This window comes from Anas acuta, chromosome 2, assembly GCF_963932015.1.
Source record: "Anas acuta chromosome 2, bAnaAcu1.1, whole genome shotgun sequence".
Classification (NCBI taxonomy): Eukaryota; Metazoa; Chordata; class Aves; order Anseriformes; family Anatidae; genus Anas; species Anas acuta.
The window spans coordinates 85,197,546-85,211,137 of record NC_088980.1 but is presented as its reverse complement, the minus strand read 5'-3'; the positions used below and the strand labels follow the sequence as shown (position 1 = coordinate 85,211,137).

The 13,592-nt window shown below is 37.4% G+C and overlaps 1 protein-coding gene across 4 annotated transcripts in view; it reads left to right on the top strand.

Annotated features, from left to right (window-relative positions):
* TENT4A (terminal nucleotidyltransferase 4A) overlaps nt 1–4,470 on the top strand; it is a 60,013-nt gene extending 55,543 nt beyond the window's left edge. For 2 of the 4 annotated variants that reach the window (XM_068671033.1, XM_068671035.1), the window contains one exon: nt 2,240–4,470. In XM_068671033.1, coding sequence (XP_068527134.1) covers nt 2,240–2,416 — 177 coding nt within the window. In that variant the 3' untranslated portion in view covers nt 2,417–4,470. Of the gene's footprint in view, nt 1–2,236 lie in introns of all 4 variants that reach the window. The other 2 variants (XM_068671032.1, XM_068671034.1) reach the window with 1 other exon arrangement.
* Nucleotides 4,471–13,592: the final 9,122 nt, after the last annotated feature.

Genomic DNA, 13,592 nt, shown 5'->3' with positions numbered 1-13,592 from the left:
ATTAGCTAATATGTTCAAATTAAAGACGATGCACATTATACTTTTGCAAATGAGGAAAAAAAAAAGAACAATAGCTAGTTGAGACCTACTAGGTATAAATTTATCACCTTTGTACTCAGTTGGCTCAGGGACCTCTTATGTCTCTTTCTTAAGCACCAACTGATGGAGCCATTAAACACTGAGATTCTGCTCTTAAGAAGACGTTCAAAGTGTTCTATGAAAAGCTAGAGATGGCTTTCTGGCTAGCTTAGTAGCAATTATTTGGAAATCTGATTACCTCTTGAACAAACCAAGGATATAACTTCTTTTTAGGATACAGGCAGGTAGGGATTAATCATCGTATTTGCAGTGGTAGTTGGCTGAAGTGATTTGAGTGAAGCATTGTCTGCCAAGACACCCCAGTAATTTTTTTTTTGCTGAACACTCAAATTGAGGATTAAGTTGCCAGTTTGTTCATTTCCAGCTGAAGATGATAGGCTTGCTTAGGTTCTGTATCTGCTTTACTCAGTTTTATACTGGTTTTACAATAACAAAGCTAAAGTTATGTCTCTTTTTCATCATATAGTCAAGAATAACTGATGAGTACTGGCTGTTCTTAGTGTTTTGACTGTAGTAGGATCATTTTTAGTATTTGGCCTCATTTAATCATGGTGAATTACTTGATACTTATTTGTAGGTGCTTGACAGTCTGCTTATATAATTGATAGATGTACACATTGAATTAGAAAACTTTGCTGCACAAGAATGTGAAAAATGGTGTTAGCTTGAAGGACCACTTGCCAAAAATAAAATATTTTTTTTAGTCTCTTTTTGCTGACTTTGATAAATAGCTTTTGGTAGGTATTTTGGCAACATACTTCAATAAATAAGTTTGGAGTAATTTTGCCTCCTGAGAATGAAGGATTCTCCTCTTTAATCTCTTTTCCTTTTCATCCTTGATTATTTTACCGTTGCTAGCCTGAGGAAAGCACTTAGCATGTCTGTCTTGGGAGTTTTAGAAGTTGCATATTGGAGGCTGATAAGGTAGGTCACCACAGGGCACTTCCTACAAATGAAAAAAGGTTAGTTATTTTTATTGCCCTGCAGTTAACTGCAGTTATTTCTCAATACTAGTCTTCACTGGCTTTTTTTTCTGGATGCTCAGTGTCTCATCTGGCTATGCTTTTACAGTAAAAAGCTGTGCATGGCACTATCCCTTAAATAGTTTTAATGATGGTTTGTTGTTTTCATAATTTCTTTCTACTCCAGACTAGTTTGGAAATGTGAGTTAATAAAGTATACTTAGTATTTTGAGCAGTTCCCTCATGTTAGCTTTGAGGTGTCCCTGTTAAACCACTTCAGGTAGACAAAATGGTGTATTAGCTTTTGTTAAAAGTAGTCAATTGTCTTTATTTCCTTCAGGCATCAGAAAAAGTTGCTTGCATTGAAGTTGCAAGTGTTTGGAAAGTCTGTTTCAATTTCATCTTTCAAAACTCTTGTACCTATCTTAAGTACACAAATACTAACACAACTTACTGTGGTGCTAAGTGACAGGGACAACTGTAGTACCTTATGGTTTGGTAGATGTATGCTATTAAACATTTTCAGCAGTTGTTGTTCCAAGTTAGTTTTCTCCCAATTTCCCACATTCTCCCAAAGAAAAAGTGTCATTCTATACTGAGGATCATTGTTTTGCCTTGGTCTGGGTGTAGTGTATGGATCAGACTGGTAAGATTTATCAGAATAGGCCCAGATGTTTACAAGCTATAGCTAATTTACCTGTAGCTCAGTAAGATTACTGGTAGAATGAGCTTGTCCTTTGTCTGCATCAGCTCATGTGATCATGTTCCTGCGTTCCTTAATGATAATGTTCCTGAAAGTCTTATTGGATATTTCACTTGGTCATGCTCTTGCTAAGGATCTTTAAAATAGACATGACTGTTACAGTTAGTGTTTAATATGGAAGACCTTTTGTTTTTATAAGGGTGATGCATAGTAAGCATATTTAATACTGAGATAAAATACTTCTAAGGATGCTTTTAAATATACATCTTCATTTGCAGGACATTTACTTTAGAAAACACTTAAACTGTTAGTGCCGTTGGACTTGAGTAGCTAAAAATAGACAAACATGGAAAGATCAGTTGTGTCAAGCAACATTCAGTGGGAATAACTGATGTATGTTGAGGAAATACTACTGATATGTGTTTGTTTTGTTTGTTTATATGTCTAAACTGAGTGAATCTTTTTTTTTTAGCAGCACAGTGGAATGAAGTTTTCTATGAAAGGAACTCATAATCAAGGCAACAGCTACAGCCCAGTCAGCAATGGAGGCATGAGGCAACCAGTTGGTAACAGAGGACACCACCAATACAATCGTAATATATGGAGAAGAAAAAAACACAGAGACAGTTTGCCTATTAGTCTGAGCAGATAATGGCAGATGCCAAAATGACCTTCCCTGTTCAGACAAACTGAGCGAGTGCCACTCGACTTGGGGGATGGAGACCAGCGTCCAGCACATCGTTTTATTGGTGTTGCCAAATATCTGCAGCTGACTTCTTTGCATGTTTCTTTGTGTGGTGGTTCAGTCCATCTTCAAGAAGTAGTTGTGCTTATCTGTGAAGCCTTATTAAATGTGGAAGTTTGTTTTTCTGCCTTCCCACAATGGTTCATACAGTGCCGAAGCAGCTCTGACAATGGAACTGCAAGGACATCTACAAATGCTGTGGCTTTTTTTGCTGTGGCTACATCTGTTCCTTTGTGGGTTCTGTTTTCTTTTATTTTGGAAGTGAAGGAAACTTCAGCCCCTTGGATTTTTTTTCTTTGCAGCAAATCAAGTTGGGAATTCATAAAAATAAATTTGCTGCTCTCCTGTTTGTTTCAAAGTTCAGAATTTTTTGCTCTGTAAATATTGGAGGTATAATTTGTGCAATAACTTGGAATTTTTAATTTAATTTCATATTGTCACATAAGTTATATTTAAGGGGAAGAGGTTTTTTAATTTACAGATCCTTTCCCAGGTTGCATTATCTAAGTTGGGTTCATAGTTTTGGCAGGTTGTCTGAGCAGTGTTACAAACATGACATTTGGTAATATTTGAGGCTTCTCGATTCACAATGAAAGTGCGATTTGGCTTATGGTTTTAAGAAGGTATTACGCTCCAAAGCATTTCGACCCTATGTTTTTTAGCTCATTGTCTGGCCTCTATCAGTTGTCTTGCTCTGACCAATGAGTTTTAATTTTATTCCTTTTACTAGACAACAAATCCAGCGTTCTTAGTACCAGAAAGAAAACTTTTGGGGAAGGGGGGGAAGGTTGGTTCAAGTCCTGATGGTGAAATTAAAAAGCTGTGAACTACACGCTTTGATGCATTTTAGTAATGTAACCTGTTAATGTTTGGGTTCAAACAACGTTATTAAACAGAGGTACCCGGCTTAAGGAATGTGGAGAAAGGAAATATGTTGATTCCATTAAGGAATCTGTATAGCAGTATGCATTAGTTCTGTTAAGAGCAAATATATAAAAAGTACTTCAGCTGCTCTAAGCGTTATGAGAAGTATCTTTTAATGTATTGCAGGAGAGCACAGCCCAGTGTTGTACACAGTATGAGTGGCTGGCACTTAATTTACAGATGCATACAGGTATACTATGCAAGTGTGTATTGCCATGACAAACACTGTCTTTAACTTTTTGAAAAAATGTACATCCTGCCTAACCCTGAGTTTTTAAAGCACCACAGTTGTCCTGGGAGTAGGTCACATCTCACGCCCTCTGACTTCCCATTTTTTTAATGAAAGTTCTTAAACTATACAGAAAACTACAGATCAGTTCTATAAATCCATTAGCAGAGAAAGCTGAAGAATCCTGTTAACAGGACATCTATACTGTGTACAGATACAGGTGGTTTTAAAACTGATATCTGACTATTAAAATGAGGTGTCAAGCATGAAGCTTTTTAATACGCTGTATGCCTTTGAAGCAGAAGTAGTTCATGTTATTACTGAATCTGTTGAACAAAACAGGTCTTTGAGGGGAGAGAGGGCAACATTCCAAAGTAGAGTAGTGCATATCTGTTTGCAAAAAGTTTGTCTTAATGCTCAGATTCATCACAATTTTAAATAAAAATAAAAATTGTGAGCTGATTCATAAATAATATCTAAGGGCTGTTACATGAGCCTGTACTGCTTAGTCTTCACACACTAGCAATATTGAGCATAACTACATTAAAGAGCCTTCAAAGGCTTTAGTTGGTGTCTTATACTAGCGTCCATTTTAAAGCGAAATTCATTTGAAAAGTGGTATCATGTAACACTTCAGTCATGGTGAACCAAATAAATTGGCCTGGCTATCACTGTGGTTATGTGCTACAGGTTTAAAAAAATCATGTTTAAATTTTTTGTGTGGACAACTATGTGGAAGCTAAAATTGACATATTTTTATGTAAAGTTTTCTATTCTTTGATTTTTAATAAACTTTGGAGACCAGTCACTTTTCTGTACATTTTTATGAGAAATATAATGGATGAAGTAATATTTGACCTTATCCCATTGTTTGACAGGTGCGTTGAACATCAGCTTCAGTGTTAATGCCAAACATCTTCAGAATGAGGTTGGAAGGCAGATGGACACCCTTTGCTTACTGTACTTTGTATTCATAAAGCGAGCAATGAATATGGCTGTTGGTTTCATGGTTGTGGATTTGGTCCCCTGATAATATGAGAATTCAAAGGAGCTGGAGGTAGTCCCCAACCATGTTCTTAAAAGAGGAGATTGACTAACTGATCCCTTGAAATACATTAACTTTCCATGTAATTTTTAATTCCTTCCTGTAATTTCTAAATTCCTTTCAAAACCTTTGTCCAGTTTTTAAGTTTTTAGCCACTTCAAAGATTGGATACATCTCGTCTTTTGTTTTTTTTTATTAACCATCTGAATTTCAGTAACTGATTCAACTTCAGAATTTCAGAAATCGAGTCTTTGGAAGGGACTCTACATAACTCTGAACTCCAAGAAAAGGTAACTGAACTGTATTTAAATGATACTAATGATAGTAATGAGGGGCTAATGATTCAGAACCAGAGAAGTCTGCAATATGTGGTCACAGAATCCAATGGAGAATAAGGTGTGTGTGGGGGAAGGGGACAGAAGGCTAACCTATAAGCATGCGTTCTTCTGTTCAGGTCAGTTAGCGAGTGCGGCATGGCTGATAGGGGGATCAACAGACACACAGATTTATCTCTGTAGACGCACAGATTTTAGTGCAGGTGAGATAATAGCAATAGCATTAGTTATGGAACTCATTCTGCTAGCCTTTTGCCTCTTCCTGTCCAGATGACTTTGCTTTATTCTTCCCACTTGTTCTGTCCCATTTTTATCCTTGTTAGTCTACTCCTGTTAGTATCTACTCCTGTTAATATTCTAGGAGTCTCACCATGCTCCCTTGAACCCTCGAACCTCTGCTGACTGGTTTTGTACTGTGCTGATGGGCAAAATTAGCCTTGGTCCTTAGATGTGGAAGGAAGAGACTTGCAAAATGAGTGGACAAACAGGATCCACAGAGTATGTTTTAGATAAAACGATAAAACTTAGTTATTATCTGTTGCCATTTTCAAGAGATCTCAGCACTGGTGTTGCGTTGGACTTCTGTAATTCACTCCTGCATCCACCTATGCACTGAGGTAGGGTAAGATACAGGTATGAGACTTGGTGCTATGTTGCTTGTTCATGAGCTTTTTTTTTTTTTCCCCACAGAACAACTTTGGACAGCTTCTTGAGCACAGGAAGAGAAAGTGGCACAGCACCAGTCGGCCAACAAGCAGTGTTGAAACCTTCAAGCAATGTGATCTTTTCCTCAGTTGTGGGGAAAAACCAAGCGCTAAAGTTGTGAATACAACTTTAACACAATAAAGTTGTGAATGGTCAGCCGCGGATTTACACTCCCCACACACATTTGACATATCTGTGTCAAACAACTTTTGAGCTCTTAAACACAACAAGCCTATTGTCTGGCTACTGCTGACAGTGTCCTTATAAATTTCAGTAACATCTGGACTAAAACTTATGTCCTGAATTCTTCAATTAAGAGACATGAGCAACATCAATTAGGTGGCTGATGTATTGTGCTTCTGCACGTAAGCTGCTTTGAATGGTGGTGAGTGAAAACTAGAATAAAAACTCGTGTTGGTATGTAAATAAGCCCTGCTATTCAGATTGTTTACTTCAATTTACCCATAACAGCCAATGGTATCAGAACGACGGTAGTCTATTTATTGAACCTCAAGTTCACAGCCAGAAGACCTTCCCACAAATCTTCAGATGGTATTTGGCTTTGTTTTCAACTACAATATTAACTTGTTTGTTTTTACTTCCAACAGACCACGTGGAGGTTTCAATCCTGGAGGCGCCTTGCCTCGTTGGATTGCAGAAGTCTTTCATTTACTCCTGGTAGTAGGAGATCACTTAAGGATACCTATGAACAGCTCATCTGCAAGAGATCTGTTAGACAAAATGTTTTTAACCATGGATTCTTACTAGAATAGTGGCAGTGTTTTTGTTATAATTGGTGAAAATAATGGTCACAGGCTACAGCTGTATTTCAGTGAAAGGATAAGGACGTCTTTTGTGAAACATCTTTGTACCTGAAATATGCAAAGTTGCTTCCTACACCTCTGTTGACATTTCTAAGTATAACACTACCATAAAAGTTCTGAGACAGCATTGCCTGTGGGAGAGCAGCCTTTTATCATTAAATCAAGTAGGGATTCTCCTGCTTGCTTTTTTTTATCAAGCAATTGTTGTGTGAACATAGAAATTATGAATGGAGGGATTTTATTCTTCAGGAAATAGCACAGGTGCATTCTCATATTGTGGATATAAATGTCTTTATGCTTCAGATCTGGAAAACTTTCTCAGGTGGTATTGTTAATAGCCTTTGTCTTCCTATCTCTTATGCTGGGATTATGGGCATAAAGAGCATCTCCTCCTACCTACTTTTTCCTGCCCTGTTGCTATGACACGTTTTCCTGCTCTGAATTCTTTGCTGTGCAGCAAGTTGTTTATTGTGTAAGTTACTTACAAGAGTTGATTGAACACAAAGTTGATTTACTGGCTCAGTAAGAAACATGTTTCAAATAAATGCTTCACTGACTTATTTTTAAACCTAAATCAAGCGGCATCACAGCTTTCAGCCTCACACAGAAAATCCTGTATTTAAACTGGATGCCTGTAACCTCTGTGTCAGAATAACTACTTGCAATCAATAAAAACTATGGCACTGATCCACTTGAGGGATGTCTTTTTTTGTGTTGATCTTTGCAGGAAGATTCCTCTCTTCATGTTCCTCTTTTCCACAGAGGAGAAGCTGAATCTTCTGATAGGCTACATTCACCTTCTTCAGCAGTCCACTTAGACATATCTGGCTAATTTTGAGTGCCAAGATGAGTAGGTGAAATCTCACCCATGTCAAGAGTTACCTGTTCCAGTGATAACAGATATATACTGAGTGGTACTCAAGCTGATCTTGGGAGAGAATGTCCAGTGATCTTTATTCTCTCAGGGCTTCATGCAACCTAATTAACTTCAAAGTTAGCCCTGCTGGACCTGCACGTTGGGCCACATGACCTCAATAGGGTTCTTCCTAATCTGAATTTTAATATAATATTACAAAAAAGAAACAACTTTTTTTTTTTCAATTTATTTAACTTTTTTTAGCTTTAGTTCTAATGGAGTCAATAATAGTTTGTTTGTTTGTTAGTTTTTTTTTCTTTGTCCTGCACTTGATAAAATACCTCTGCAAATGTTAGGACTAGTAGGCTGAAACAGGTAAGTATGTGCTGTCTTCTGAAATCCATAATCCCTGGAAACGCACAGCCCCCACATAGATTACTGATCAAGATGTAAATCAATAAATCTTACTGACTAAACTCTTTTTTATTGTCTTTATTGTGTTATTATTGATAAACATATTTTTTCTCTTTGATTTCAATTTTTATTTGAGATGATTACACAATCCACAAGTGTGGAAGATACGGTTTGTGTAGGACATCATCAAAATACACTGAAATATTTCTTATTTTTCGTGGGAGTTGTGTAGGTTCCTCATGGAAGATTTTGATAATGAAAATCTGCTTATTTGCCTTAATTCTGCAGTTTGATTACTTACACTAACAGTGCTGCATGCCTTAAGAGTAGTAAAACAGCACTGATAGAACTGACAGCATCGTGAAAAGGATTTCTATAGGTAAGACTTGAAAGCTGAAGTTACCCCAAGTTTTACCTGAGTGACTCCAGATCATATAGGTCATATCTGTCTAGGTCAGAGCTGTACCTTATTTTGCAACATAGGAATGAGAAGGAGTGGGTGTAGAGGAAAGAAAATTTCCACAAAGGAAAAGGAAGTAAAATCTAAGAGTTCAGTGATTCTATCTTGATATATAAAATAATTATCCTGGCATAATGGGAATTATTACTTGCCAAGCTGCAAATCTACTAATAAGAACTTAAACTACCACCAACAAAAGCCTGCAGTGCTAGTGTGATATATGGAGAAGAACCAGTATCTCGAAGATACTAGCATCTCAAAGTCATTATTCAGGCAACTTGTGTCAGTATTTCATCTTTATAAATCTTTCTATGGAAAAGCAGAATATGGTTAGTTAGAAATTAAGTCGAAATTTAACACTGATTTCTCAAGTGTTTTGTAATGCCTGACCCAGTGTTGCTGCATTAAAATAAACAAACAAAACAACAAAAAACAAACAGTTCAGTAAAACATGGTTCAGTACCACAAAGTTAGCCAGGGTGTTACCTTCTACTTTACCAGGAAGGAATCAATAGATGGCGCTGAGTGCAAATTTTTGGGCCTGGTTGGTGCAGTTAGTTGAAAATTAACTTTGGAACCAGATTATTTTTGACCTTATTTGCTAATAATCATGATATAAGAATTGTCATGCACTGACTAGATTTATGGGTGTGACAAATATGTGAAGCATGGCCAATGCATAGAGTTAGATTATTATTATTTTATTATTATTGTAGTGAGTATGAGAGATGGGATGAAACAGGTTAGAAATTAAGAATTTATAGCTACTTTGAAACAGCGAAGACTTATGACTTAGTAATTATAGAGGAGAAACACCTGGGAATATGAGTTGAAAATGACATAATTCACCAATCTGTCTCAGAGAAAGTAAGTGTGAACCAAAGACGCATCAGATGAACTGTAGTACAATTAGTGTTTCTTTTAGCACAAGTCCACAGCTTTGCTGTTGAAATTTCCTGTGGCTTTTCTCATTTTGGGGAAGAAGTGGGCGTAAAGAAAAGGGTAATCTTGTTTCTGTATTCAGTTATGGCAGGAACTGCAGACACAAACAGGTTTATTTGAATCTTCTGTCACTTGGGGATCTACGTCATCAGGAGATTCATCAAAGCTCAATTTGACTTTTATAATATGTCAAAATAATGTGAAGCACAAGGGATGACAGATACCATCACCCAGCATGTTGCATCTGTTTGTATGGCTCTTGTATTGACAAACTTGATCTCTGGCTTTGCAGGAGTGCCTTACCTCCTGGGGATGCTGAATATACCAGCTGGCTGTCATTTCAGATTTATAGATTACAAGTAAAAGATCTGACTGGATGTGTTGGGGAAGACGGAAATGACTGAGATAGCCAGCTCTTATGCAATTTTGGTGGAGAAATGCATATTGTTTTACTCTGGGTTTCCTGTGAAATGCTTTTGTTATATCTGGAAGAAAAAAGCATGCCACATCACAGACCCCTGCAATATCTCTGAGCGTCTCAGTGGATAAATTGGGAGGGGGCTTTTATGACACCCTTTGACCTAGCCTGGCATCCAAGATCCTGCCTTGTCATTGATGGCTCTTCATCAACACGAAGGGTCTTTGCACAGGGAAGGAGAGATCTACTACTATTCTTGGGTCTAAATGAAATACATTTCTTCACCTCCTTCCCAACTCCCCCTCCAATGTCCCTTCCTGTACAGTCAAGTCTTACTGACCTGAAAGTATTTTTTCTTCTTCAATGTTTTAATTTATTTGCTTTAACTTAGTTAAAAGCAATTTAACAAATTAATGAATTCCATGCTTAAAAATCTGCCATGAGTGTATCCTTAGAATGTAGCATACTCTTGTGGCTTTATACAACAGAATTTTAGGTGGGTGTTGCACATCATCCAGAAAGAGTCAAGATACAGGACTTAATGACAGGTCTGACCTCAATCTTAATCCTTCTTAGTTTCCTGCTTTCAGTCCTTTCAAGTATCTGATGTAGCTTTCTCTAAAATATGTTTTGTATTGGGATTTTTTTCTTAGGCTTCCAGGACAGATGATTTTTTGAAGTTCCTTTGATATCTAGAAGTTATATATCTGTTTGATATCTGAAATTCCTTTGATATCTAGAAGATCTAATTTGTTAATGTTCATGGGGCTATGTCTCAGTCCCCATACTGTACCTACAGTAGACAGGATGTTGGGTCAACACTGCCTATGCAGCTGTAGTTCAGGCAAACGTGGCACACTAGGTCGTGATAAAAGTCTGCTGCGTGATCATGCTGTGACCACAAGGTGTCCCTTGATCATCAGAGCATGTTTCACTAAGGCACAAGCTGTAGGTGGAACTTTCCTCAGACATATCTCCACCTCCGATGTGTTTGGAACAGCTGGTTGTTGGGGAGTCCATGTGTGCCTTCATCACACGTTATGGAACTGTTTAGACATTCAAGTGCGTCGCTGCATTCCTTGGAGCAGTGCTAAGATTGCTATTTGCTTGGAGAACTTGTATATACCCGTACCCTAAGTACTTGTAAATTGCCTGTAAAATTTACAGAATTTGTTTGTAAAATTTACAAAAAAAAAAAAAAAAAAAAATGTAAAATTTACTTGTAAATCTTAATTTTGTAAAATCTACTTGTAAATCTTAAATTTACAAATTCAGATTGCTTGTAAAAATTTGCTTGGAGTACTTGTAAATACCCATACCCCAACATGTAGTGTGCTGCCAGGAGTATGCGAGGGTATAAGCAGTCATGTCAGCCAAATCTCAAAGAAGGAAAAAGTGAATAAACTTTTCATAGTGACTCACCTGTTCATCCATCTCACAGCTATCTTCTCCGCTCTGCTGCTGCCCTTAATCTGTCTTTGGTAGGAACCGAAAACCTGTTCTTTCTGGCTCATATGAACTTCTGAGAAGAGAGAGAACCATGGGGGAGGGAGGCTGGGAAGGCACCTGAGACTGTGAGGACGGTAATCCTCTAGGCATGAATGTCATTTGAATTACCAAGACAAAATATACATTTAATTATACATTCAAATTTGAGACCCTTCTGATGCACAGGAGGTAGAAAGAGCTCAGCGGGATTTTTCCAAGGATGCTTTATGAAAAGGATTGCACTGAACATGAATTGATTTTTTCAGCATTGTTTAAGCAGATTTCTGTCAGTAGCTACTTCACAATTTGCTTGTCCTCATTTTCTTCTAGGTAAATATTGAATCTGGGGGAGGGAGAGCTTTTTTCCTGTGCATTTTTTGCAGAGCTTTTTAGCAATTTTATTTTATGTGGAAGTCCCCACGGAGTCCTGGAATTGAATGTTGCTCATCCAGAAATAAGACTTTAAATTGACTCAAGTGTGGGATTATTTTTAGTTATCTCCTTACAGGGTATTACAAGATTTTCTGCTGTTAATAAGGTAAATGCAGTTTGCTAAATTCAATTTACTCTGGCTGCAGAGAGGGTGCGCTCTTGCACCATTCTTATGTCCCACCGTGAAATAAACTGCTCAGCTCACCCGTTTCTGGTTTAGAGGTGGTGCTGTCTTGACTGAAAAATCTTTCCTGAGGCACAGGGTAGCTTCAAATATAATTTGATTTTATCATATGGATTATACTCAGAACATTTTATTCCTAATAAGTAATGGATCACTGGACAAGGGATTTTTTTTTTTTTTTTTCAAATCAAAATTGTGCCTGGGAAACCATATACTTGATTTGCAGTGCACTGTTACACCACTAACACAACGTTTAATTCTTCCTGATGATAAAATGTTGTTTCCTTCTTAGGGATCTCTCAGTCCCCTAACTACGCAAATCCAGCTCAGGTGCATGAGTTCCTAATTGTTTTAGCATGCAGAGGAGATTATTTTTTATTACTGTGTGCTCATGGGAACAGAGCTGTGACACTGACAGGTTTGCTCTAGCTAGCCCAAAATGGCTGTTTTCTTTTTTTTTTTTTTTTTTTTCTTTTTTTTTTTTCTTCTCCAAGTTTAAGTTGTCTGCTGAAAATAGAATATACTCAGCACTGATGTAAAAGAGACTCTTGGAAATAGCTCCAAGCATCATTCAGACTGGGGAGTCTGTGTGCTTCATAAACAGGTAGGGATGTTTCCTGTGTTACCCAGCTTTGGTTCAATGTTCAGGTTACTGCTAACATTATTTTCTAAAGGTTAAAGAGTAGTTATATTGAAATATGTAGTCAGTAATATATCAGCAATCATGATGAATTTGTGGTCACTAAGTGTGCATGGGAGTAATAAATAGGAACATGGTTTCTAATACAGAGTAAAGGCCTGTGCAAGCTAGGATTTCATTCAGTTCTTTGTAGTCCATGCTGTGTTCAGGAAATCTTAAGCTGATGGTAACAGAGTTAATTCTGTGCTTTTAAAGAGAAATAGAAATTGCAAGTAAAACAGGCCAAATCAGGAGACCTTGTATTTAATAGGATCTTATGTTCCATTAGGAAACTTCTAAACACAGCTGTGCTGTTCACAAGGTTCTCTTTTCTTGCCCCAAGTTTAATTATTCCAATTGGTTCCCCATGTCCTCCACCCCAAGCACTTCTTGGCCATTTTTTTCTCATCTGCCTTCTCACCCATCCCAAGAGGTTCCTAGAGATGTGTGCTAGCATGTTTGTCATCTTGTACCTTTTTTCTGGGGTACTGCCTCCAGCTTAGACTGTGGGAGCATCTGAAACTTTCTTTGTCTTGTGTTTATATTAACCCCATGAAAAATGTGTGGTTTTACAGAGCCTCTTGTCTTTCACTATCAAACGTAAGCATTTGCTTGACAATAGCAGATGGGTCTTGAGTTTTCTTATGGAAGGAGATCTTTCCTAGAGCCTGTTTCTCTCTCCAACTATTTTCTCTGCTGTATAATTAGTGTGCTGTCAGAAAAATTAATGGTTTGCCACTGGTGTGCATTAAAGTTTTGTTGTATGCCAAAACTTGCGTGCTGGAGCTTCACTCAATATTATAGATTTCTGGTTTGGTATTGTATTTCTTACCAGGAATTCAACATACATTTTTAAAAAGCTTCCAGCGATGCAGCCCAGTCTGTATATCTGTCTTTCCACATAAGTTTCTTCCATACAACTGTCAGTCATTACATCCATGCTTCTATTCAGAGCCATCTATTCAAAGTATGGCAGGATTTGGAGAGGCTGAGAGTAGTCTCCTGTGTAGATTGAAAACCATTAAGTTAATATATGTTTAAGACTACATGAAATACACGCGTTAGGATTTTTCACCTTTAGTAAGCGGTAAGTAAATGTGGATATGACGAGGGTCTAAAATAGCTAGGGAATAGTCGCCAGTCTCTTC